General features: G+C 38.7%; 1 protein-coding gene across 2 annotated transcripts in view; it reads left to right on the top strand.

Moving 5' to 3' along the window:
* Window positions 1–24,790, top strand: part of arhgef7b (Rho guanine nucleotide exchange factor (GEF) 7b) — a 32,695-nt gene extending 7,905 nt beyond the window's left edge. The window contains exons 3-22 of one of the 2 annotated variants that reach the window (XM_026932043.3): window positions 4,700–4,784; window positions 4,927–5,057; window positions 5,437–5,638; window positions 8,534–8,622; window positions 11,848–11,942; window positions 13,283–13,378; window positions 13,798–13,920; window positions 14,606–14,744; window positions 14,948–15,007; window positions 17,042–17,188; window positions 17,524–17,610; window positions 17,708–17,777; window positions 17,910–18,037; window positions 18,516–18,722; window positions 19,802–19,892; window positions 20,019–20,108; window positions 22,258–22,437; window positions 23,136–23,235; window positions 23,686–23,740; window positions 24,360–24,790. In XM_026932043.3, coding sequence (XP_026787844.2) covers window positions 4,700–4,784; window positions 4,927–5,057; window positions 5,437–5,638; window positions 8,534–8,622; window positions 11,848–11,942; window positions 13,283–13,378; window positions 13,798–13,920; window positions 14,606–14,744; window positions 14,948–15,007; window positions 17,042–17,188; window positions 17,524–17,610; window positions 17,708–17,777; window positions 17,910–18,037; window positions 18,516–18,722; window positions 19,802–19,892; window positions 20,019–20,108; window positions 22,258–22,437; window positions 23,136–23,235; window positions 23,686–23,740; window positions 24,360–24,482 — 2,298 coding nt within the window. In that variant the 3' untranslated portion in view covers window positions 24,483–24,790. The remainder of the gene's footprint in view (window positions 1–4,699; window positions 4,785–4,926; window positions 5,058–5,436; window positions 5,639–8,533; window positions 8,623–11,847; window positions 11,943–13,282; window positions 13,379–13,797; window positions 13,921–14,605; window positions 14,745–14,947; window positions 15,008–17,041; window positions 17,189–17,523; window positions 17,611–17,707; window positions 17,778–17,909; window positions 18,038–18,515; window positions 18,723–19,801; window positions 19,893–20,018; window positions 20,109–22,257; window positions 22,438–23,135; window positions 23,236–23,685; window positions 23,741–24,359) is intronic. The other variant, XM_026932044.3, reaches the window with a different exon arrangement.
* Window positions 24,791–27,805: the final 3,015 nt, after the last annotated feature.

The raw sequence follows: 27,805 nt of genomic DNA, 5'->3' as shown, positions 1-27,805 counted from the left end.
CCGCATTAGGCAGAGTAACACACTCTGAGGAAAGAGCCATCTGCTCTCTTTCCCATACAGGAGCTCACATACACCCATGATTTCTAGTGTTTCAGGAGCCCCTTTTTCCCTCCTTATTAGCTTCGAGAGAGAGAGAGAGAGAGAGAGAGAGAGAGAGAGAGAGAGAAGGCTGATGAGGGAACGACTGTTTACAGCTGTTATAATGAAAGTGTTAACAGGAACTAAATTGGCACATTAGATGTAACTATAAACAGAAAAAAGCACATTGTATAGTTGTTTACTAAATTAAACATGTTAATTGTTTGCAAATTATTTTGGTAGAAGAGGAATAAAACATTCAATGTGCTGTTATAAGAAAAGTGGGGCCAACTTTGGGGTGGTAACGGTGACTCCGTTGGGCCGTGTCACACCACCTTGTTGTTGATTATTTTCCTATATCAGCACTCCATGACATGTTTTATTTCTTATCCTTGATCAATTATTCATTATACCATAATTTTCAGGGTTTTTCAAAATGTAACTTCTCGTATGTTTCTTTGGAGAGGATGCTGCCCAGGTAGGCAGACCTTTTGGGTAGAGATTGTGTTCCCAAGGTTTAGAAAGTTGCCTGTCATCTACAGTTTCCTATTTTTGGACCAGTTTGAAGGCTACAAATGAGAGTCTCATGAAAACTAGTGATGCAATGAAATAAAGGTCATTTAGTCTAGTTCGTTTTAAGTTTATGGGTGAAAGTGTAGCCTCTTTGTCATTTTTGTGTGAAAGTGCTGAAAAATAGAAAAAGTGACAGTGTTTCACTCAAGCACTACTTGATACACCACCTGAAAACATCATGGTCAATATGCAGATCACATATTATTATATTATTATGTTATTTATATTATTTTATGTAATTGGATTTCTGTGTCATTTAGGTGTCATGTTCTCAGAATTTCAGCTGCACCAACAGACGAAACCTTTGTAGGGATGGTTAACTACAATACAGTTGTTTCAACCTAATACCCTCATAATGTAATACTGTGACACATCTATGACAGATTGTGTAATTTTGGAAGAAGTAAAAATGGTATTTATCGCTATTTTTCAATCAGGGAAGTGGGCTAAAGTGTAAAGGATGTGGTGTTTTTTTTGAGGTGATTCACCTCGGCTCTATTTCAGACCCAGCTAAAAAGAAAGCAGGAGAAAAAGACATAAGATAAACAATGGGTTGAGAGATCCGGTGATTAAGTTTCCTTTCACGTGTACCATGTCAAAGACTGATTATCTTTTGCTGATAGCTTTCCAGGTTAAGGCTCTTTCCTGATTATCGTAACGCACTCCAAAAATCTGTCATCAGCATACCTCGATGCCTCTCAGTGTGATTTTAGCAACTCTGTCAATCATTCCTAATTGGTTTGGATTTAAACAGAGTGCAGCTGCCAGTGGTTTGAAATTCAACATTGGCTTGTTCAGCTACAAAACTGGACTTTGCACATTCAGACCAAAAAGCATTAATGAGATGCAAAAAAAGATTAACAAACCTAAAAATGCAACCGCAAATGAGAAAACACAACAGCAAAATATAGCTGCAAGCAGCGATTAGTGGGTCCAAGCACCAAGGGGGCACCAGTGCCTGTTTCATGAGCAAGTGTTGGTATTTGGATGTTGTTATGTGACATCACTGAACATACATGCAAATTTTGCACCACATCACATGACATACAGTGGAATTACACAACACGTCCAGAAGGTGTATGAATGTGTTAATGATTTCTGTTGGATGGAGTTGACAGTTTGATTACTGAAAACATGCTCTGTTTGAGCAGCACCTTTCTTTGCATGATGTGCAGTGGAATTATGCCACACTTCCTGTTTGAGTGTCATCACACGTTAAATTATCGCCTCACCGTGGCAATACCGTTTAAGATATGAAAAATTCTGTTGCAGCTTAGATCATGGATATCTCAATATGTTTGATCAAATTTGGCATGAATCCGCTGAACCCTCTTGAAGGTGTGTATGTAGAGTGTTGTATAAGCATCCCTTGCTGTTGCCACTTGGCGGTGCTGTGACGGTGAATCACAATTGGCATGTTTGTGACTCTGTCCGATCATTGAATGCAAATGTGAACTTTGTGCCATGTTGCATTATGTACATTGGAATCATGCCACATTTCCTGTTTATGCGGCATAGTATGTTGATTGATTGCCTCGCCATGACAACACCATTTAGGATAGCAATAATAATGTAATTTAGCATCGTGGACATCTTTTCATCATGCTGACCAAATTTGGTTTGACTCTGACAAATCCTCTAGGAGGACTATTTAAAAGTTTGATACCTGTCAAAATGCACAAAATCCAAAATGCCTGACTTCCTGTTGGGTGGAGTTAATGGGGGTGATTTTGAAATGTTTATCGTAAGAAGACCCATATGCTTAACATGTTGGTGAAACTGGATGCTCATATTAAAGAAAATGTTCGGCCACAAATCTGTGGCTCAGAAGGGACTCAGAGGATGGGGTGAGCCGAGCTTATCAGGCCAGCACGAGGGCTCTGAAGAACTGCAGGAGCAACAGAGAGTCTGGAGTCTGAAAAACCAGACAGATACGAATACACACATTCTCCCACTAGTGCACATAGGTGGCTGAAAATGCTCAAGTTTCTGTGTGTATGTGTGTCACAAGGGAGGGAATGTGTGAGAGAGATTAATAATAAGAACGCATATGTTACAAATGCTTGTTGTTTTCCTTTTCAGCTGTAGTCATCAACCATCAGAGGTGTCCCAGCACTAATATTGTGGTGCTCATCCAAATGTAGAAGTGTCTGTCTCCTGTGTGTGATTGTGTGAGAGATTCATGGCGAAACTAGTGAATAACAGACTCTGTGTGACATTTTGCATGCCGTTGCTGTGTTTGCATAAGCTATTCTAAGCGCTGTTCAGAGGTGCTATCATTCGGCTTAGCTGTAGCATTTACGATTTTTGATCCCTTGCTATGGTGCTACAAGAGACACCGGAAACCTATGCTCTTCTGCTTTCTCAGCTGAACAGCTATTAGAACAAACGCAAATAAATTTTACCTGGCGGAAAAGGGAAGCGGAAGGGACACGGTATGTGTAAGAGGCATCTGCTTCTGGTAGTAGTTACTTTCGCTTCACACCCACTTTATCAAGGTGAACTTTGACCTGTGAATTCACAAACCTCAGTCTTGTGAGCTAGTAGAAATCTAGAGACTGTGGTTCCAGCTCTTTTCAGTGAATCAGAGCGATCAGCTCAGTTCATCAGTAAGAGTCGACTCTTTTAACTCTCAGATGGCTCCTTGATGTTTTTTTCCTCCAAAGCTGGCCAAAGTCATCGATCATTGCCTGTTGCCTAACTCTACATCCTACACACAAATGAGTCATTTCTGTAACAGCACACATAATGTCGAATGAATACACAGCCCACTATGATTGCTAGCAGTTTGCCAAACCTTATTTTAGCTTCTTTCACTGGTTTGTTTAAAAATTGTCAGCTGAATGCTACGTGGTAAAAAGCCTAATTTTTATTGAATCATGTACAGAGTTGAATCAAGTTAAATCTTGTCATTACCCTCAGCTGTGGAAGCTATTTTTCAGCCATATTTGTTTATGATGTGACGTCCAGGGGTCCAGTAAAGACAGCAAGGATGGGGATGGTTCCACAGGTTCCAAAGAAATGCTAGAAAATGAAACATGTCCAGCATAATATCTGGGGCCAGTAATTAGTTTTGTTTTTCCAAGTCGGAAATGTGTCATAATCATTCCATCATTGTGTAGTCCTGCATTAACGTATGCACCGAATATATTTATTTGATATAATTGTTGTGCTGTAGCTAAAACGACACTTCAGAAACTGCTATTGTAGTAGTGTGGTTTAGTTTTTGTATTGTTAGTGTTGCTGTGGTTCAACACCTTGTTTTCTGTGACCTTTAAAGATTTTGCAATAGTGCTTATCCTAATCCCTCTGTCAGGCCTGGATAATATCTGTGGAAAAATTTACATCTTTCTATTTACAACCGCAACTTTCTTAGTACTTCCGTATGTGACTGATTTGGAGAATGATACATAAGAGCTCAATTTGTGATGCAAAATACAAAATAAGCTCCACTGTTTTGAAACTGTCACATCTGATATGCAAATTATTCGAGGATAATAATCAGAACCTTTTAGCTGCTGATACTGCATGCTAAGCTAGCTGTTCGGGGAGACAGATTGTGGATTTTAGGTTGTATTTTGACAGGTTCTTTGCTGTTGAACAGAGAACTGAGAACATGAGTATGTAAATCGAGACTTGGGTACTGAATCTCACTCATATCTACCTGTGATAAATGTGAGCTGTTTAGCTAGCATGCATTTGTATTGAGGTGTAGAGAAGGTTGTAGATCAGTTTAGAGGTTCTTAAAAAAATTGTTAATCTATATAGATTATTTAAAATGGTATAGTATTACAATTGCAGGACTCATTAAAAGTTGAGATTTATAACTGAACACTAAAGTCATAACCTCTAAAATTGAACTACTTGGGATCAAGTCTGTGCTAAATTCAGGATCAGAAAATGGAGAAGTGGTTGCTCTGACCTGAAGTGTGGCTTTTGTCACATCCTTGATTTTTGGTCTTGTCATACAGGTTTAGCTGGAATAAATATGGGTAAATGAGTGATTTAAGTGAGTTGTTGTGCTGTTTTTTTTTTTCTCTGCGTGCAGACATTCGAAGCTGATGACCTGTTTCAGGGCCAGAACTTCACCAAGGTGCTGAATTCCTTGGTTGCTCTCAACAAAGCGACAGCAGGTAAGAGGTGTGTGTGTGTGTGTGTGTGAGTGTGTAAGCGTGTTTGCTGAAATGAAGTCTACGGAGCCTATTTGCAAACAGCTGTAAAATGTGCTTGTGTATATTATTGTAATATAAGCTTGACGTTTCTTCGGATATATAGATACTGGATCCGGCAGTGACTCCATATGTGTTCAACACTCCTCTCTGCGAATCAAGTCGTTTGACTCCCTGAACTGTCAGCCTTCCCGCAGGAGATCATCCAAACGAGTGCACAGCCAGTATTGCATTCTGGTGAGTACGAAAACTGTTACCAACAAAAAAAAAAAGTAAAAAAAAAAAAAAAGAAAGAAAAAATAAACAACAAAAAAAAAGTATCACAATGTTCTGACTGCAAGAACTAATTTTGCATTTTGTTGAGGTAAAAGCTAAAAACGATTACTAAAGCTAGTACCAGGTAAAAAAACATCCTAAACCTAGTACCAGGTTTAAAAAAAAATAAAAAGTCTATATTAAACTTGTAAAGTCGTGTTAAACTTGTGGGTTAAGCTGTTTGAGGATATCTGAGTGAAACATAAGAAACATAAGAATTAGATTTTTCTAGCATTTATGTATCACATCTTTCTCGTTTGTTCTCTTACTTTTCTCTCTCTCTCTCTCTTTTACAAATCAGGACATGTCTGAGAACAGTTCAGCTCAGCTGTTGGTGAAGGCGCGGTTTAATTTCCAGCAGACGAATGAAGATGAATTGTGCTTCCACAAGGGTGACATCATCCAGGTGACTCGGCAGGAGGAGGGAGGCTGGTGGGAAGGCACGATCAGCGGCAAGACCGGCTGGTTCCCTAGCAACTACGTCAAAGAGATCAAAGGAAGTGGTGAGTTTTTGGCTTACACAGTGTTTCCAATGATCTTTCCAAAGATGTGTTGAATAAACTCCATATTCCTTTTGTAGTTCTCCATATAGGACATGGGATTATAGCTGGTAAAGGTGAGGTTAGGGATTCTTAAGTCAGAACATTATGGGGAAAAAAACTTATAATGAAACAAAATGAAGTGTTTCCCGTTCATAGTATCACAGTGTTAATCGACCACAAGCCGGTGGTGAAAATTAAAGGAAATATTTATTATGAAATCTTTGTACAAAAGTCTCTTTGCATGTCCTTGTATATATAAATAAAAAGGAAAGGAAACAAAAAGATTGACTAATAGTTCCTCTTTCTTAGAAAGGTATTTTGAGAATGACTTTTCCATCTCTTCCACTGTCAGTATTTATCACGTTGTCATTATAAACTGTAAGAGAAAGTGGCTGTGAGGAAAGGTGGCACTTGGATGCAATGATGTTTTTGTGCATTCAATAGATAGTTGTGTATGATCATGTTAGGAACATGCTAGGAACATGCTAGGAGTAGCAGCAGGGTTGCATAGTTTTTTTGAGGAGTCACAGCAAGAAGGATTTGAGTTGAGTAAGAATCGTTGAGCAAGGCACTTGATTGAGTAAAAAAAATAATAGATGGAAATGCATTTTAATCTGATTATAGACCGTGACTATCTATGATGCTGTAAAAACGGTGCCAACATCTAACTGATTAGCAGAAGGAGGCATTTCTACTTGCCTGCCAACCAGAAAGCTCCACCTCGTCACTAGCATTCGAGCCCAGTCATGTATGGAGTGTGGAGGGAGCACTTAGGGGAGGAGATTGAGTTTTTAATATAAAACATTCATTTACGGCTAACGGGAAGGGAAAAAAAATTACTGATTATACCTTTAAACCAGGTGTAATAGTACACGTCAGAATTGAAAGACTGGGATTCCACCAATGTTTTCAAACCCTTTTGTATTATATGTTTATTCCCAAAGATAGAACCTCACAATCCTGATAATCATTAATACATGGATTATTATCTTACTAATAGAATAATAACTTTATCTGTTGTATGTTACGTTAAGTATGTTTTGTTTGCTAAAGATTTTAAGAGTTGTGTGCATCAAATCCGGCCTTGTGATGCCACCAAAAGTTGTTTTAAAACCCCATTTGGTTTGGCGATCGTGAGTCAAGCATCATAAAGCTTCCTCCGAGCACAGTGTTGGCTATTAAAATGACGATTATCCTTTACATAGAGTAAAGAGCATACATAGAGTAAATGGAAAGAGCAACAGCACAGAGGTTATGAGACTCTGGATTGGGTTGCAGGAAGCGATGTGTCCCCAATTTGATTATCAAAAATGCTTCTGTTAAGGGAACATATTAACCACCAAAACCACCAGACTGAATGAAGTAGCTAGTGGAGAGCTGACGGACTGCTAGCGTTAAGTTATTATTAGCCATGTGAATTTTTGGGTGAGGTTTTCCTGTGTATGTTCCTGCATTCTAGCCCATGTGTCATTGTCGGCTTCACCTTCTGCTCTGTTTGGAATATTGATTTTTCTGTAATAAATGATCATTTATCGTGCTTACTCAGCCAGCTGTTTCGGTTCCCCCTGTATTTCACTACCATATTGGTTCCTTTCTTTTTATTTAGCAGACGTGTTAGCATTAATGCGAGTGAAACTTTTAGTTCTTCCCACACACTCACACCCACAGCCATTTGGGTTAACCTCAGCGCTCCATATGCCTCTGCGGTTTCAAATCACTGCATAGTGCAGATGAATGGGGATTCTTTAGGATGACATCACAGCACGGACTAACGTCCCGATCAGGAAGGAAACCGTGTCCTCAGACAAAGGCAGGAAGTGGTGCAGGCAGTGAGTGCTGTTTCCCTTCAGTTAAACACAGCAGCGTTCTGCTGCCTCTGTTCACTCAGCTGCCTGGCTCTGTGCTCACCTGTATTACACACTTATACACACAAACGCCTGTAGCTGTGTGTGTGTGCGTGTGTGCGTGTGTGCGTGTGTGCGTGTGTGCGTGTGTGCGTGTGTGTGTGTGTGTGAGTGAGTGAGGGATGTGCTGGTATTCAGGCCAGTCATCAGCTCAATCACACAGTGTAGGTGCACACTGTAGAGCCCTCCTCTCCCTCTCTCTCTCTTCTCTTCATATACACTGTCTCCATTTTTCCTTTTTCCTCATTCTCTATTTTCCTTCATTTTTCTTTCCTTCTTTTTCTTTTTTCTTATCTGTCTGTCTTACCTTTTCCTTTATTTCTTTTTGTTCTTTCTTTCTTTCTTTCTTTCTTTCTTTCTTTCTTTCTTTCTTTCATTTTGTTCTTTATTTTTCCTTGTACTCCCCCCCCGCTTCTTTCCTTCCACCATCCGTCTTTTTCTTTGTGTTCCTTTCTATCTTTTTTCTTACATTTTGTTACTTCTTTTTGTTCTTCCCCTTCATCCTTCTTCCCAAATTTCTTTCTTTCTCTTGTGTTTTCTCTCTTTCTTTTTTTGTTCTACCGTTTAAATTTCCTGTGAACACAGACAGTACATTGGGTTCCTATATTTGATCTCTTTCAGGTGTTGTTTTATGAAAGTCTCAGGACGTCGCTCTATCCTCCACAGCTACATTTCTCATTTCCCTCTTCACACGTGAAGTGTTTGATACTGCACCCCACAGTGCCTGAGACAAGCACACACACTTGCTTTTTCTTGGTATCCCTCACACTGAGCTGAAAGAGATACACAGAGCGCTGTGAACTGATCTGCCCCTGATGGTTAATGCTTTATCTCCTTCATCTTGCCCTTCAGGAGCAGCTCACGTCTATCTAATAGAAACAAAAGGTCTCCACATGCTGCCTGGAGCATGTAACCTGTTTGTTTATCTCTCTCTCCTCTCTTTGTTTTGCAGACAAGCCCATCTCCCCCAAGCCCGGGACGCTGAAGAGTCCTCCCAAAGCGTTCGAGACCAGCGCTGTTACTAAGACCTACTATAACCTGGTACGAGTGAAGCAGCTCTAATGCTGAGAGATGAGCACACATACACACACACACACACACACACACACACACACACACACACACCCAGACCAGGAGGCTTCTATACAAGCCTGTCATTCAGCCCAATCAGCATCTCTGCTGTAAACTCACACAACACAGCACACAGACGCACACTCTAGGGCCTTTCCCATTTTCCTTTTTTCTTTCTTTTTTCCTCTTTTTCTCTTTTCCTGTATTTCTCATTTTTCTGTCTCATTCTCTCTTTTTCTCTTTTCTTTTTGTTTCTGCTTTTTCTGTATTCTCTCTTTCTATTTACCTAAAATCTTCTTTCTTTCTTTCTTTCTTTCTTTCTCCCGTTTGTTTTTCTTTCTTTTGTTCTTTCTTTCTCTCTCCCCCCCTTTGGTTGTTTTTCTTTCTTTCTTTCTTTCTTTCTTTCTTTTTGATCTATCTCCTATCCATCTTTATTTAGCTCCTTGTGTATTTCCTCCATGAATTGCTAATCGAGTTGGATATTATTACAGATTATAACAGTTTCTAGCAGTACAAATTCGCTGCACTTGAACCTCCACTTCAGCTGGATGCATCGTGATTACACTCCAGCTATTCATTATAAACATTTCATCATTCAGCATGTCTCTCACCACCAACACCACCACCTCTGGCTCTGGACACACTGCAGATGTTGGACAGATACAGGTGTAGTTGAATAGGCTAAATGGTAGCACTGATTGCGTTACAGCTGCCAGCTACTCGTAGGATTGTGTCAACTGATATCTGTAGGACCTAACGTAGACATTTTACAGAAGTAGTGCCGTACACATGAAGTCAATGATTGGATTTAAGTCTAGGGTTAATTTGTTACAGCATCATTGCAGTTAATGTACAACTTCATGTCATCATGTTGATTAGTGAGTGAGTGTTTGTGTGTGTCTGTGTGTGTGCGTGCGTGTGTGTGTGTGTGTGTGTGTGGTGTGTCTGAGTGAGTTTGAGTTCATGACCTGTAGTTTTGGTGAACTCTCGTCTCCCGCTGTTTAACCGTTAGAGTGTCAGGTCAGAGTGATGTTTCTGTGTCTGTGAGTCAACCAGGCTGAGTTTAAATTGGTGTGTTACAGTGTTAGTGGTTTGTGTGTATGTGTGTCTGTGTGTTTTTGTCTGAGTGTGGAGCTGAAATGTAGGTCATTGTTTCCTTCTCACTGATCTTTGGGACAGCTGTGCCTGGGGCCCATAGCTGTGTGTGAGTGTGTGTGTGTGCACGCGTGTGGATTTATGAGTCGGGTCCTGTTTCATGGTTAAAGAGTTCAGAGGTTTAAGTAAATTTGATTTAGTCCAGTGTGTGTGTTGTTGCATGGCGTGGCATTGAATTAAGTTAATGGTGAGATGTCAAGGCATAATGTGCAGAATTATTGGCACCCTTCAAGAGAATAGGCAAACATCGACTTGTGTAACTACTTCCTATAGAAATAAAAATCATTAAAAAATATATACGTTCACTCAGTAACAAGTAAAAATAGCATTTGAAGGAAATCCAAGAAGATTGCCATCCTTGAATTGTCTTTTTCTGCGTGCCCAACTACTGTTGCCTTTGACCATTTCCTGTTTCTCTTGGTATAAATATAAGGTTGCACACATGTGGAATCCCTATGTCACCCAATCTAAAAACGCTTTCAAAACAAAAGAGATAGATGGTTGTTAATGTTGTTTAATGGATCTAAAATACATAAGCAGTAAATAAAAAAACAAAACAAAACAAAATGACCAGAAATGATGACCTCAAATGTACATCTGCATCCAGACAGAAATGATGGATTGAAAACCTGTGATCTGAATTGAAGAGTGCTTGCAAATGTGCAAACCTGAGAATGTAAGACAGAGTGAGATAGATGAATCGGGTCAGCGGCAGCAGTGTTTGCGTCTCTGTGTAGGGGCTCAGTTTGCTCACTTATGGTCAGGAGCTGTGGGAAAGAATATGGAGTGAGGAGTTTGACAGTCGAGCCTTTGCTCCTCCAGAATCCTGAATCAAGAGGAGTCAGTTGAGGAGGTCTGGGCACCTTACAAGGACTCCTGCTCGTGTGCTCCTGGTAGAGCTGTGTCAGGCACGTCCCACTGAACAGAGACCCCAGGGGAGACTCTGGACCTGCTGGACAGATATGTCTCATAGTTGGCATGGGAACGTCTGGGGATCCCCCAGGAAGAGCTGGAATCTGTGGCTGGTGTTAGAGAAGTCTGGACTGAAGGAAAGAAGGAAAATGAACAAAATGTTCTGCATGGAGGAAAATTCTCATACATGTTTTACATCCTTGGTAGACTGTACAGCATGCACATATTATCCTTGCACATTTTCATTACGTGTGCCAATAATTTTGTAGTTGAAGGTACTCTCTTGTGTTATGTTTCACTCTCAAAGATGAAATGCTTTTTAAATGTCAAGCTGCGCCTCAATTACTCTGAAAGCGACGTGGCTTCTCCCAGTCTGCCTTCCTCGTATTGTAGGTTCTTCATTAGAGAAGGTGGCTTTCAGACTTATTTGCACTGTGACTGGCCTGATTCTGTCATCCCTCTTTCATCTCTTTTTCTCTCTTGGTTGTGGTAAAAAAGAGGATGAGTCCTTTCTCTGTGTGTTGTAATTGCTTTAGAGATACTGGCCTCTGTGCACTCAGAGATGAGGGCATGAGTCTGAGGCTGTATTAAACCGTCAGTCCAAGCTGTCATCTGTCAATGGGAAAGCTTTTATATGTGAAATGTATGGTGTTTTGAAGTAGTGTGTATGTGAGTGCAATTCTACATTCAGGCTGCCAGGCTAATTAATCAAATTGCTTGGGCCACTGGGCCGGCTAATTTTATTTTCAGGCCAAAATAAATGAATTACAGATGCGATCTCTGCTCACTCATTCTCTCTCTCTCTGCTCGGTTTTGGCCATTTAGTGCTGCTTTCCAGTGTTTTTAATGTGTTAATCCAACCGAGCCTTCAGCAGTATGTGACAGTAAATAAATGGCAGCATCAGAATCTAATGACTTAATGTATTTCCGGAAACATGATACCATTTGATAGCCAAAGGTATTTTTTATTTTTTTTGCTTCACTTCACCACCACAAATTTGAAATATAGATTCCTAGTTTCATAGTATTGTCTGTGTCTCTGTATATGTATTTGTAAAATGTCTTTCTTTGTGTGTGTGTTTTTTTTTTTTTTTTTTTTTTAATTTTTAAAATTTATTTTTTTTTTAGGTGATCCAGAATATTGTGCAGACAGAAACAGAATATGGCAAAGAGCTCCAAACACTGCTTTCGACATACTTGAGACTACTGCAGCCCACAGACAGGTAGCTATTGTATAAGTGGTGGTTCATCCACAGGCGCTGTATATACAACCAATTTCAATCTTCACAAAGTCCTCATTCACAAAAATACATCTTAAATTCCATTCAAATTCTGTTTATTTCTTTTGAGTGACCAGTGATAAAAAAATTTTTTTGCTATTTGACAGATATATGCAGATGTTCCATTGATCTGGTCATGTTATAGCTCCATAGAGTTATTATTGAGAGTTATTACACTAGTGGTCAAAAATGGAACTCCAGCAAGCGCTAATAGAGGCCCATTGGGGCAGGAATCACGTTGCCCCATGCTTGCTCTATGAACATTTTTATTGGAGGAGGAGCAGCACACAGGACGGTTAAGTACAGGGTAACCAGGGTCATCGAATTTATGCCAAATTGGGCTAGTTTAAAAACAGTGTTTAAAAATGTGTGGCCTCCAAGATCTTGATTAAAGCAAATAATCAGAGTTTAATCTAATAAAGTTTCACAAACAAAGACCAAAGTTTAAGTGCAGACAGTGCATCTATGATGGACAGAACCATTTCTGTTATAAGATATACTGCAAAGATTGAGAGAGAGAGAGAGAGAGAGAAAGGGGGTTATGGAGTGGATAATGTCCGTACAGTAGAAATGCGTGTGCACCACAGTGACCCAGACACAAAGACTGAGGAAAAAATGTCTCCGTTTTCCAATGTTCAAATTTGTGGGCTAGTTTCAGCTCTTTTGTGTGGTTTTTGAGATATAGTTGGGGTGGAAATTTTGCTGAAACTCTGATTAATATTAGCACTTCTATGTGCTCCTCTATTATGGGGTTACTCAAAAAATTCAGATCATAGCCTATAGCATAATTCACTTGTGATATCCTATCGACTTCATTTTGTTTGAAGCTGTTAACCTGTTAACCTTGTTCTGCCACACCAACATCTATGGTCATGAGTTATTTTTATATTTTATATTCTCTAAGAAGAAGCTGGCATGCAAATCTAGGAATCATTAAATGCAAATATAGCTGTATATCCAGTGTAGACTTCCTACACAGACTTCCTCACTGCAGCAAATCAGCATTTAGTGTCACTGGAAAAAGTGTTTTTATTCTTTTTTTTAACATGCGTACTACCCAGTATGCCAGTAATCTAACAGAAATATACTGTTAACTATTAAGAGTTGATAATGCGTAAATGTTCCTGTTATTTTTGTGCAGTCATACTTTTGTTAATGATCAGTAAAATCAAAGATAAAAATATTGTGCTTGACAAGTTTAATAATCCTTTGTCAACAAGCATTTTCTTTGCTAATTTCGTTCACTAGATTAACACTTCTATGTCTCTCACGCTCTTTCTCAGACTGACCGTGACGGATATCGCTCACATTCTGGGCAATCTAGAAGAGATCAGCTCCTTCCAGCAGACTCTGGTACAGTCACTAGAGGAATGCACCAAGTAAGGCTAAGTTAATGTGAGCATGCTTGTACCATTTCATGTATTAAAGTTAAAGTTAGACATTTTTGGCTGAGAGACCTGCAGCAGTATATAAGGGGGGTTTACGTGAAGCATGCCATATGAGATTCTTCCTGTGAGCTTCTGAGGCCATCTGCTGGTGGCTTTCAGTGTTTCATCAAGCACCTCAACATCAATTGTGTATAAATCCATATTCCTTTTTCTTGATTAACTAATACATTCCTATTTCTGGTATTTTAGTGCATGTACTTGACACACTCAAAGACTGCATGATAGCACAATAGTCAAAATAGTGCAGGAGTTCATGTTATTAGAGAGACTAACTGTAATATATTTAATACTGTTTTATACCTGAAATAAATAACTAACTAACTCATTCTATTCATGTGTTGTGTGTGTAGATTTCCAGAGAGCCAGCAGAGGATCGGGAGCTTCTTCCTGTCCCTCATGCCCCAGATGAAGAGTCTTTATGTAGCTTACTGCTCCAACCACCCTTCTGCTGTCGATGTTCTCACACAACACGGGTATATACATGTGTACACGCTAGTGTCTATAGATATACATGCAATCAAATTCTATGTGTATGTACATATAGAATTTTATTGCATGTATATCTATAGACACTGCATTTTAAATTTTAATTACTTAAAATGTATTTAAATGCATATCCTAAAATGTTATACTGACAGACAAAATGAACATTAACAGTCTGTATCTCTTAAATTACAGAAGATGAAAATGGTCGCGTTATGTACGAATAAATACATGCAATATTAGAATTTTGTCATTTCAATATTTAAAATTTTTATATTGCGTTCTATATTTTAGACTCAACACAAATCCGAAATGGCTTCCATAATTACTATATATGCTCGCTACACAGAGTTTAACATAATAATGTCATAAACCCTATATAGTTTACTGTGTGCCTTCAGAGGCTTGCACAGTCCCCACAATCTTATTCCTGTTTAATATTCCGAAGCTTGCACCCAGAAAGGTGTATAAAACATATCAAATGCTCTGAGTCTGAGAAAAAATGGGGTACAATATGTCACTAGATAGTTGTGTGTAATAAGCAGAAGTAATGTATATGTTTATGTTGCAGATATGATCATTTCTTCGTGTTTGTGTGTAATTTAATCTGTGAGAAAGTTTGGAGAGCAAATAGACATGTTCTTAGACTGTGTGTGTTTGGGTGTGTGTGTACAGAGAGGAGCTGGGTGAGTTTATGGAGAGTAAAGGTGCAAGCAGTCCTGGGATTCTCACCCTCACCACCAACCTTAGTAAACCCTTCATGAGACTGGACAAATACCCTACACTGCTCAAAGAGCTGGAGAGACACATGGAGGTGCTGCTGTTTGTATATATATATATGTGTGTGTGTGTGGGTTAAGAATTGAAACCACAATATATTTATTTGCTTCTAGAGAACAGTGATCAGTATTCAGATAGAGGATTTCTACATGTCATAATATTTTGTCTCGCTGTGTGTCTGTGTGTGTGTGTGTGTGTGTGTGTGCATTTCCTGTTTTGTTCTTGTGCTCTCCTCAGGATTTTCACCCGGACCGCCCAGACATTCAGAAAAGCTTGACTGCTTTCAAGAATCTTTCTGTAAGTCTCCTCTGTTTGATTCGGGTCTAAGAAATATCTCTCTTTGAAACAGTTCAAACATGCCGTTTGTCGTAGCTGTTAGTGTCTAGTAGTGACATGAAGAGGTCGGAGTTGGCAGGAAATAAGACTCTGCTCTACAAAATGAATGCTTTTGAGGAGAGGCTGTGGAGATGCAGTGTTGGACAATAATTAGTTTAACTAATAATTTAACTCTATTTCCCAGTAGGAATTATGTAGCTTCATTTCATTTGCTCCACATACACATATTTTAAATCATATTTTGGCTGGAGTCCATGCAGTGGAGCTGTTTCTGTCAGTAACATTAACTTCTTTTGATTATTTTTTGTAACTAGCAGAACAAGTGATGTCAGTCATGGATGTAGCTTCATAAGTTAAACTACTTTGGTTATGTAGTTTGTAGTGTAGCAAAGGGTTTTATTAGAAGTCCTTCCAACAACAAAGGTTTTCCCTATTGTGAAAACTATAAAACTATAAAACCATTAACCATTCGAATTCTCAGGTGTTGATTAATTTTCCATGACAGCAGCTCTGACAGTAGTAACATGTATTATCGTTTCTATAGTAACAGCTAATTCGCAGGGGCTTGTAGAGCGGACCCTCCACCACCCACATGGCGTATAATTGTTGATTGATTGTAGCCTTCTGTTATGAGATGCATTTATGTTTTAGCATTTATGGAAGGAGTCTCCAGTGTCGGTATTTTGTAACAGTCAGAGGTAAAGCCGCAAATGTAAGTTTTCTGAGAGAGGAAAGTGATAACAGAAAGCTAACATGTTTTGTGGACATTCTGTACCATTAAATTTAGCTACAAATGGATAAATAGTATGACAGAAAAATTGGTAGATTGTTGTGGTATAAGAGGAAACATGTTGGAATATGCTGTTATTGGAATATAACTTTTTTCCCTATAACAACAGGGCCCGTTGTGTTTTATTCTTTGCAAAGAACCCTTAAGCAACCATGTTTTAAATCATGTACCTGCATTTCTCTGAAAAGGAGCTTTGCTGTAGTTTTTTGTAAAGTAGCATAAGTTGTAGCTTGCTTAACTACATTTTTAAGTATGTTGCTCAAAACTCAGAGTCATTGCATCATTCTAACAAAGTCCGTAGCATCCATCGTTTTTTTCTTTTAGCAGGCAAAAAATGCACACTTTCACTGATTTTGCTATTTACTGCCCCTCCTCCTGGTATTTTAGACAACCAGAAAGTAGCTGTGAACCTTCTATTGTTCTGAAAAACCATGAATGTGTTATTTTTTTCCCCCCAGAAACATTTATGGCAAAGTATAAACCAGGCTATAGTGTGATGGAAATAAATGTACTTTTTGTGCTTAATTATTATTGTTATTAATTATTATTAATTTCCAAAACTGTACAGAATTAGTAGAGTTAGCCATTTGTGGATTTTCTCAAAACCATCTCCCATGTGCGTTTTCTATTTAAAACAAAATCCAGATTGCATGGGTTAGCTGGAGTCTGGGGTGTTTAGTCTATGTTGGAATAAGACGTGACTATTGTATGGTTTGTTTTGTACAGGGACTGTGTTAAGAGGTTTGCACGCTTGCAAAATCCTTTGCTTGGCATGAGTGTATAAAAATCCTCCATCCCTCTCACACTTTTCTCTTTCTGCATTGTTCTCAGCTGTCTATCACAGCTCAGCTTATCCCCCCAAACACCTCTTATCATTCTGTTACAGAGAATAGAGGGAAACACAGGGATGAAGGGAGAGAAAGTGGACACAGTGTGCTATTTCATTAGGACTGTCCACATATGGTCCACTATTGTCCTCAATTTTTATTTTCACTTGCCGTCGTCTCGTACGTTATTGTCAAACGATGAATTGGTGGAATAGTTGGAATACGGCTTTTGTCTCGCCCATTCGCTTTCACAATAATGACTGCTGGGTAAAAGCCTGTGCGGACCTGGAATACCAATCATAGTAATGTAAGGACATATAGTGCATCCTGTGGGTTGTGTATGTGTATGATATGGGGTGTGTGTGTGCTTGGTCTCAGGCACAGTGTCAGGAGGTGAGGAAGCGGAAGGAGCTAGAACTGCAGATTCTGAACGAGCCGGTGCGTGGTTGGGAAGGGGAGGGCATTAAGACCCTGGGCAACGTCATCTACATGTCTCAGGTCCTCATGCAGAACCATGGCAGCGAGGTGAGTCTACATACACACACCACTGTCCTCAAGCACGTCCTTATTTGTCTCTGCATCAACATGAGCTTAAATTCAATTTGGTCAGCCAAACATGAACTTGATCATGTGACATCACTATGAACCTTTTGTGTTTTTGCTTCAGTGTAGTGACTAGCATAATTAAAATTTTTAGTTTTAATTACACAATATATGTATAGTTAGCAAAATTAATTAAGCTAACTAAGCATAGCTTCTCAAGCAGTAGTTCTCTGATGTTAACCAGCTAGCCAGCATCAAGTAAACTGTTTTATTCTGTATTCAAAACTAGTGAGTTACGTTTGCTTTCATGCTTTCAGGAGAAGAATGAGCGTTACCTGCTGCTCTTCCCCCACGTGCTGCTGGTGCTTTCTGCCAGCCCTCGGATGAGCTGCTTTATCTACCAGGTAATGTATCCAGGAGTGTGTTTTTATTAACCAGTGTGACAGTTTGCTTCTGGACAGTGCCTGCAGGAAGTCACAGCATATTTTTGTTGCTCCATAGGGGAAACTTCCTCTAACAGGGATGTCTGTTAACAAGAGTGACGAAACAAGAAATGCTTTTGAAATATCCGGTGAGTGATAAATTGTAATCATTGCTATTAGATAAGTAGACAAGTACACACTCACAATTAATAATTCAGTACTGTAATATATGGAATGATGTGTGTAGCTTAATGTGCATTGATTGTGTGTTTCGTCTGTAGGGAGTATGATTGACAGGATCCAGGTGATCTGCAATAACCCTCAGGATTTACAGGAGTGGGTGGAGCATCTTCACCGCCAGACCAAACGCACATCAACCAGCATTTCCAGTTTAAAACCATGCCATACGGTCAGCACACACACACACACACACGCATACACACACACACAGAGCATGGACATTCCACATAGTCTAAACCTAACAATAAATGTCTTTTATTAAACATAAAGTGATATTATTTACCATTAAATAAACAAAAAACATAATCATTGATATGATGAATTTTTCTGTAATTTATGGAAGGAGTCTCAGGTGTCAGCACTTGGTCAGTAATGGTCAGTAAATTTTCCACCAAGGGAAAATCTTCAGGACAGAGGACTTTGCACTTTGTAGTTTCTCTGTAACATGACAAGCTGTCTTCTTAATTAACAAAAAGAGAATCTGCTGATGGAACAACAGGAACTAAGTTGTTGAAAGTTCCACAACAATGTATAACTATAAACTGTTATTTAATTAATAGAAAAAATTTAGTCTTTGTAGTGTGCAGATAAGATGGTGTATGTAAATATTTTCAGCTCAGGAACATTGTGTTTGATTCCTCCCCCAGCTCCCCTCTCACCCGCCCACCCCTTCGAGACACTCAGAGAGCAGGGGAGCCTACCACACCCTTCCTCACCCCTCCTCCCACTGCACCCCACACAGCACCATGATGTGGGGACCCTTGGAGCCGCCAAAAACCCAGAAACCCTGGAGCCTGAGCTGTCTGCGACCAGCACCACCACTGAAAGCATCAGCAGCTCTCTGTTATAAAGAGGTTTGGATACTGGAATGGTTGCTACATTGATACTAGAAGTCATATAAACAATTAATGCGCAATTAAAGTGTCACGTGAGCTCAGTATAGATATAGAGTTTCTTAGAGAACATACATAAGCAAAGAGCAGCTACTACCACCATGCTTCATCGGAAGGATGATGTTCTTAGGGTGACGAACAGTGCAGCGATTTGTGCCAAGGGCAGTTTTGGTCTCTTTAGACAAGATTTTTAGGAAAATAAGGATATTATTTTCCTAAAAATAATCTTGGTCACCTGTCACCTGTAACCGTGTCTCTGTGATGTGGATGGTGCTAGAAATTGATTGGCCAAAAAGATTCATTCATAATGGCTAGAATGGCTTTTCTACTGAACAGTACAGCACATCAATTTTGAGTAGTAGTGTAGTGACTGATAAAAAATTTCCCTGTTTTCCCCACAGATTTTTTTAGGAGGCAATATTGCAATAGTAATTTGAGGTTGTTAATATTTAGCTTGAGTCTTACATATAATCCATGTGAAATTTGTAATTTTCAAGTTAGGCCAAATCCCTGTGACTTCCCTGTTCACCGTGTTTGGTCACTACAATGGCTATAGCACAGTAGCTGTGTAGAAAGAATGTCATTATCTAAATGGCAAATAGAACACATTTAAGATTTGTTGACAGAAAAGAATTTTTGCTGGATGGATCCAGCAAAAATGGATCATCCTCCCAGCAGAATTCTTTGTTTGATAAAGTATTGGCACACTTTGTTTGGGACTCCATTACTGCAGATTAACAATCTTCTTGTGTCCCATGCTCTATACTTTGCCCTTTGAGGTAGGCAAGAAGCCATGCATATTTTGATCTGCAGTGTGTGCGTAATCTGTCTATACATACATTTTACACAGCATACATATTCAATACATGTTGATTTTGTGTATTGCAGAAACTGCTATGATGATGGATCTAGATTTATTCAGATATCAGTTCATACATTTACTTAGGGACATGCCCATACTAGCTGTAATGCATTGCTTGAAGAATTTTACATGTAGTTTATGCATAGAATTGCTTTACTATTCTTCTGTCTTTGCACAGGATCTCAGCAAAAGCCCCAAGAGCATGAAGAAGCTTCTGCACAAACGCAAAGAGAGGAAGCCCTCAGACGAGGAATTTTCTATGAGGAAAAGTATGTAGATGCATGTCATGTTGAAGGTTTTGCTTTAGGATTTTTTTGACAGATTCATTATTATACATTGTGTATGTATTATATTATTTTGTGTACTACAAGTTTCTTGTCCCATTTCTCATTCAGGTACTGCAGCCCTGGAGGAGGATGCGCAGATCCTGAAAGTAATAGAGGCATACTGCACAAGTGCCAAGACAAGACAAACACTCAACTCAAGTAAGAGTATGCCATATATGAGCTTGTTAATCAAGTTTTTTTCCTGGTAAAGCACTATCACAAATGCAACGTGATATGATTTATGACAAATAAAAATGGACAATGATAGTCATTACAGAGACTATGTTTCATTCTAGTGAAACCCCAGTAGACATACTGAATGATGCGTTTTTCAGTTGTTTGTTTAGTGTTCAGCATTGTTGAGTATTTTTCCCCCACATAGCCCAGTTGATACCTAATCTAGATGGAGAAATGCACCTCATTTTATTTACTAAGTTCCTCTGACTGTTGGTGGTGTATGGCACGTGGCATTAAATCCACAATTGGAGCAATTGACCAATTATAACAATTTTTAAAATGAATTAATGAACAACACTTTGTACATTGTATCAGTTACATATTGTGGAAAATCTGTGAGACAAGTTAGTTGCTATTAACACTAGTCACGTTTACATGGACACTTTTTGTTTCAGTCGGAATGAAATCAATCAGATTGATTAATCCGATCGCAGTGTTTACAAGAACGCTGAATAAAGTAATCGGGTTGATATGCGCGTTTACATGACACAATCTTCTGACATGCGCACATTGCACGATTACACGTCTCCCGCCGATCCAACACGCAGATACTAGCAGCCACTCTCTTGCCATTGCTTCTTTTTTTCGTTTTAAAAAGCAGACTTAACATTTGCCTATTTCAGCTGCTAATTAGAAGACGATGAGCGCGTGATGTGTTGTACGGTACTGCGTGTATTTATCAAGCAATAAAAATGCCCCTTCCTGAGCCCAGAACAAGGCGTCTGTGGATGAGGGTCCGAAGCAAGGACCGGTGGGACAACGTCGTCTTGCACCACTTCACAGACGAGGAGTGGAAGGAGAATTTTAGGATGACACGACAGTTATTTATGACACTATGCTCCATGTTGGAGGGGAACATGGCACCTGGTGAGGCTACGGTCAGAGCCCCAATACCGCTGACAGCCGTGCGTCATACGTCATTACGTGATTTGTACGTCATTGCACATGCGCAGAACTATCTGGTTTCATTTTCAACCCGATGAAGTGTTTATATGTCCTCTCCATCGGATTAGAAAAGGTTTAAACCACCCCTTACGATCCGAATGAAATTTTAATCGGTTTTGGCCAATTCATTCCGATTGACGTGTTTACATGTGACTTTTTAGATCTGATTGTGCTTCTAGTCCAATTACGATCGGATTATTAGTGTCCATGTAAACGTAGCTACTGTTTGTCTCTTGGTGCATCCACCATACAAGTACCTGTGAATGAGCTGATACTATAGAAGCAATAATATAGTAGAACAAATGCATTAATATCAAACTGATTTGCATTGTAGTCGGCACTACTGTCAGACCTGCTGTTATAGAAAATTAATCAATACCTTCTGACCAATCAGATTGAAGAATTCATCAGCCACTGTGGTATAAAGTATTTTTATGATGATGACTGCTGATGATGGATGATAATGACCCTGTGGAGATGTTACTAGTTGGTCACCCAGTAGTTGGATTTCTGCTGTGCTTGAATTTCCGGTGCCACTCGAACAGCATGCGTTGGACTGGGTTTATTGTGCAGACTCCTGGAAAAACATTTAAACATAGCAATGCTTTTCTGACAATATCAGTCAGAAGTTTTTGATTAGAATGCTCTAAGGAATAATAACATCTTAGTCATCAAACTATTTTCTCCTATCTCAATGTCATTTGAGGCACAACATCTGTTTGGTCTAAAGGAAATCAATGTTGTGCTTCATTCTGTAATCTTCTTTCCACTAATCTTACCTTGAGTCTTGCATTAACTGTTATTTACTGACTATTATTTAGGGATTCTGCTCTTCTTTGTAACACTTCTTCAAATCTGTTTTAACCACTTTCTCTGTTTTCTGTCTCCTTTTTTCCTCATTCACTTCCTTCTTCTGTTTTTCCGTGCTCCATTGCTTGCACTTCCATAAATGTCCCATTATTTCCGTTTGATTTGAACATGCTTTCATTTCAATGTTAAATTGTTTTGGCCCTTTTTGGCCCACCATAACATTACCTTTGCTTCTTGGTTGGTTTACTCCACCCCAAACCCTCCCCCCCACTTCTGTTTGATTGGTTGATCTTTTGACCCGCCCCAAATTCATTAGCATGGCAGGGCACTGATTTGATGCATAATCACGTGCTGGCTGACATTGGCCAGTCGCGTGTGGAGGCTGCCGGTTGCCGTGCCAGTGTGTTGCGCCTGGAACTGTCGTCTGACCAATCAGAAGACTCGGACTATGACAGTATATGGACAACTCATAGTTACAGGATGGGTTCCACCTCTCGTAAGGGCTACTGCAAAAAAAAAAACACGCTTTGAAAATTAGAGAATTCTACTTCCTGTGTTGTGAATACTCCTATCTTGCTTGTGGTTTTTTTAAAAAAATTTATTTATTTATTCGTCATAGTCTTGATGTTAGAGGTCAGTTTCTCTGTTGACTAGCTGCCTCTTCCCTGGCCTTTCTTTTTGTATTCCAGTTTATTTGAATATTATACTTCTGTGACTGTGAATAGTTCAGTATATAGTCGTCTCTGCCACTAGGTTATATTATGCTTTAGATTTAATTATACATCTCATGTACTATGTCAAGCTTCAAGGGCCAAGTTTCCAGCATTTCATATGCAAAGCTGTAGTAACTTTTGTGAAATGTGCAGAAATATATCAACTTCAGTGGTATAAAATGATGTGCTTTTGAGATTTGTGTTGCTTTTTTGGCCATTGGTACAAGAAAGTTAGTGGAATAGTAAGTAAAATCAGATTTATTGGATTAATAACTACTATTTACTGATCTTATGTGTTGTATTTTAATGTAATGTGAAATATATTTGCATGACTGATGTTGTCACTCTTTTGTTCATCTTCTTAAGCATTGTCACCTGAAACAGCAGTAAGTTAATGATCATTATCCAGATGACTTTCTCCAACTGTGACATTTTAAACCTAAGATTTTTTTTTCCCCCTTCCCCTTTTTTTCCGGAACAGGTTCAAGGAAGGATTCGGGGCTGCATATGCTTTTCCCTGAAGAGGAGAAGATCATTGTAGAAGAAGTAAAGAGCAATGGTCAGACAGTGATTGAAGAGAGGTAGGAATAGTATTTAAAGAAACCCTAAATTAAAAAAAAAAAAACACTAAAATGAATTACATCCATTCAGTGATATTCATTTAAGAGTGAGGACTGTTCAAAGTGTGAAAATGATCACTGCAGAGAAACCGGGCCAACTGAAAATCCCATTGGAACATATGAACTAATATTAAACACATTACAGGGAAATAATATCGCATCATAAAATGTAAGAGCCAGTCAGATTCTTATATGTAAATACAGTCCACGCAACACCAGTTTATCAAGGGGTGGGAGTGGGGTTATGTTCAATTTGCATGGAATCTGGATTATATGCCATTTCTGTTGTATAATGACATTTTTGCACTTTAATTTCAACCAGTTTATTATTTAATATAAAAGCATGTTTCTATGACTAGACACTGTCTGTGTTTTAATTATTTTACTGAATTGTAATCACTTTCCTCAAAGGAGTTTGGTGGACACTGTATATGCACTGAGGGATGAAGTTCAGGAACTCAAGCAGGTACATTTTTATGTTTTTTAATGAAAACTTTTTTCGGTGGGTGCGATTTCAAGATGGATTTTTAATAGGATATCATGCACATCATGTATCATCTCTCAGTTCTTTAAATCCTGGAAGTCATGGAGAATTAAATTTTATTTTTCAGGCATGGAAGAGTTTTGTAAAATGATAGAATATTCACTAGGTTTTTGAAAACTATCCACACTTTAACGACACAATTTAAAGAAGCTAATTTTGGCTTACTGGTCTAAAGGACAGATATGCTGGACAGGAGCAATACTTTTGCTCTAAATAATGTAAATGTCATATTTGAAAATGCAGTGATGGAAAGGCCATATTTGTGTGGAAATCCTTCTCGTAGATTTAGGAGTCACACAGATTCCTACAGACCTGAAAACTTTATTTTACAAAATTGTACATGTTCATTACAATTTTTGTGAATTCATCAAGAGTCTATTAAACAGGAAACTTAAAAATATGAGATGTATTTCAAATGGCTAGAATATTTGGAAAAAGTAAACTAATATTGTAAGCATTTAGCAGGAACTGCTGAGCTTCAATTGCTTGTGATTAGTTATCTGGTGCTGTGACCTGGATTATTTTACTTTTCTCTCTCCAGGATAACAAGAGGATGAAGAGCAGTTTGGAGGAGGAGCAGAAAGCAAGGAAAGAGCTGGAGAAGATAGTCAGGAGAGTATTAAAAAACATGAATGACCCTTCATGGGATGAAACAAATCTGTAAAGTTCAATGAAGATTGTTATGCATGTGGTCCATGCCGGCACGGACAGAGGATTTAAAACAAAAAACACTGTAAAACTGAGAACAGCATGATGCAGCTGAAGAACTAGGCATAACTTTGGACCAAGAAAGCCTTTTCAGCTGAGCATAGAGTTGAAGGTAATGGAGATACTAACAGGCTGGAATGGATCCAGTTGCTGAGTAAAGGCTCTTTAAGTTTGCCAGTGCCAAATTTGCTGGTTTTTGCCAAATAGCCTCTGAACTGCAAGAATAAATCAAGGAACAAATATTAAAATAAGTGGCCAAATACAGCTTATGGGTTTGCCTTAATTTTTTTAAGCGTTTTAAGAAAAATATACTAATATATAATTATTGTTAACTATGAGTTACCCTGTCTTAGAAAAAAAGTTTCCTATTCAATGATGTCTTTGCCATCAAATCCTTTCTGTACTTCCACTGACAGCGTGTACCAGCAAGTACCGATTTTGCAAATAATCTGATGTCACATGGTTCTCAGTTTGATAGTAAACTGGGAGTCTCAGGGAGTCCTTGAATAAAGAAAATCTTTCCATCAGGATCATCTTAGTAATCTGTAGCAACACTGTGAAAACGCAGATGCATTTCCAACAAGAAAACACAGCAGGTACAGTACTGTAAACAATCAGAGGAAACTGATTTTTCTAAAACCTTTTTTTTTTTTTTTTTTTTTTTTTGATTTGTAAATGATGTTTTCTTTTTTTCTGACTTTTTTTATTTTAAATTGGTTGTTTTTCTGCTAATGAATTTGTACAAAGAAATCAGGCTATATTTCAAAAGTGCAGATGTGCCTTTTTTTTTTTTGGAAATTCCATTTCCAAAACTTGGCATTTTCTCTGCAATTACAAGACCAATTTAAAGACAAGTACATATGCAACGGATATTTTTAATATGCAGCGCTACTAACTGACAACATTCTTACATGTCGTCTGTCTAATTTATGTATTTAAATGAAATGAAAATGTCTACTGCAAACATTGTTGATTCTGTTCCATTGTCTATATATCATTTTCAGCAGGAATCTTTCTATTAATTCCTTCCTAATGTACTTTCTTGGCTTCTCCTACATTTCTATTCATTATGTTTCGCTCTTTCTATGACTTCTTTCATCTTTATGATAAATTATGTGAATTTAAATAAAACATTGCTTATTTATCCTTTAAATCCTCTGTGATCTGGACATTTGTGCTAATGGCTTCTACCACACTTTAGTACCCTACCACAAAAGTCCCTCCCTCCAAAGACATTTGACAAAATGAAATTCTTTGATTGAATTTGTAGAATTAGCGCTGTGAGCAGCTGATTGGATCAGAAGTCAGCACCCACAATTCAGCCTTAATTAGTAAGGCTAAATAAAGTAAGAAAGACAAGGTTGTAATGTAACTAAGTAAAGTTAGTAAGTAAAAAAAGGTTGGTAAATAAGTGTAAAATAGGATCAATAAAATTGGTAAGAAAAAAAAGGAAAGTACTTTTACTAAGTAAAGTATGTAAGAAAAATAATGGAAGTTTGGTTAGTAAGGGAAATAAAGTTGGTAATTAAGTTAGGTAAGGAATGTAAACTTACTAAGAAAAATCAAAGCCAGCCTAGGATCAGTTTTCAAGCTCTTGAATCTCTCAGGTGTCTCTAGCCCTCTAGACAACCTGTCAAATTTCTTATTGGAGCCTTTCTTTTCTGCCATACTCTGGTGCAGGTTTGTACTGTAAGCCTCTGACAAACGTCAATCTCCTTTGCCATTGCTTTTATGAGACGTATCAATAACTTCCTGGGCTTTTCTTGTACTCGAACACTCTATACTGTTCATTTGTAGTTAAATCTGGAATTCTAAATGGTCTTTTGACTTGTCCCTATGGAGGATCCCTTAATGAGGTCCTGTGTAGAACCAAACAGTGTTTCACTTTAAGACAGGGCACGTTAAAACAGTAGAACGTACGGCCAAAGTTTGTGGACACCCGACCATGACACCCATATGTGCTTTTTGAACATCCCATTCCAGATTTAGTTCCCCTTTGCTGTTATAATAACCTCCAATCTTCTTGGAAGGTTTTCCACTAGATTTTGGAGTGTGGCTGTGAGAATTTGAGCTCATTCAGCCACAAGTGCATTAGTGAGATCAGGCACTGATGTTGGTGACGAGGTCTGGGGTGCAGTCAGTGTTCAAGTTCATCCCAAAGGTGTTCAGTGGGGTTGAGGTCAGGGCTCTGTGCAGGACACTCGAGTTCTTCCACACCAAACTTGGCCAACTACGTCTTAATGGAGCTTGCATTGTGCACAGGGGCATTGCCATGCTGGAACAGGTTTGGGCCTCATAGTTCCTGTGAAGGGAAATTGTAATGCTACAACATACAAAGACATCCAATCCAATACAATTGTGAGCTTCAAACTTTGTGGCAACAGTTTGGAGCAGTACTGCATATGAGTGTGATAGTCAGGTGTCCACAAACATTTGGCCATATAGTGTATTTAGGAAGTGAAGAACCCTTAACAGGAGGAACTGCCTCATGAAGACATAAAAGGTCCACATGTTCAAAAACATTTGAGTGGCAGTGTATATCTATTTCTTGTTGCCCAGGAGACTTTTGGTTCAAGATTGAACCACCTGTTCATCTTTCTTATTTAACCAGGTATTTGAAACTTCTAAAGCAAATATCTATTTTAAAGCTGGTATTTGTCGATTCTGTCCACAATTTGCATTGTAGAATGGAAACCGTTTCCGTGCACACTCCTTATTAGTAATTATTATACAGGAGAGTATTAAAAAGCAGTTTAGCTTAACTTTAGGCAAATCTCATTCTCTGACTGTTCAGGGCCAGCATCAATAAAGCATGTAGCATTAATAGAATCAACATCAATAGAGCATAGACTGCTTTTGAGTCAGATTTAAATAAATGTACAGTGGGGATGATGAGCTGAGATCAGCAGTTCTGGCTGCTTTGTATCTCTAGGTGTTTTTCTGTTCCAAACCCCATATTGTCACATGAACATTTTTGCTCTGCCCAAGAATATTGGCTTGGCATAAGCCTTCCTGAAGCACTTCTTGTTAATTCCTCTATTGTTGCTTCACTAGGCATTGTGTGTGGCTAATCCAGATTTGAGGTGGAAACTGGGGAGCCAACATGGTTTGCATATGGATTTCAGCTTGGAAGAATCCATACACACAAGGAGTGGCCAGCAAATGCAGGAGGACATTGGTGTGATTTGGGAACAGCATTTTATCTACATTTTGTTCTGCAGATTTTTTAAAATTCTTTTGTGGCTCATATTAGTCTATTCAGTGATCAGCCATAACATT

This window comes from Pangasianodon hypophthalmus, chromosome 26, assembly GCF_027358585.1.
Source record: "Pangasianodon hypophthalmus isolate fPanHyp1 chromosome 26, fPanHyp1.pri, whole genome shotgun sequence".
Lineage (NCBI taxonomy): Eukaryota > Metazoa > Chordata > Actinopteri > Siluriformes > Pangasiidae > Pangasianodon > Pangasianodon hypophthalmus.
The sequence above is the reverse complement of the archived record's forward strand: the minus strand, read 5'-3'. Positions and strand labels throughout refer to the sequence as shown.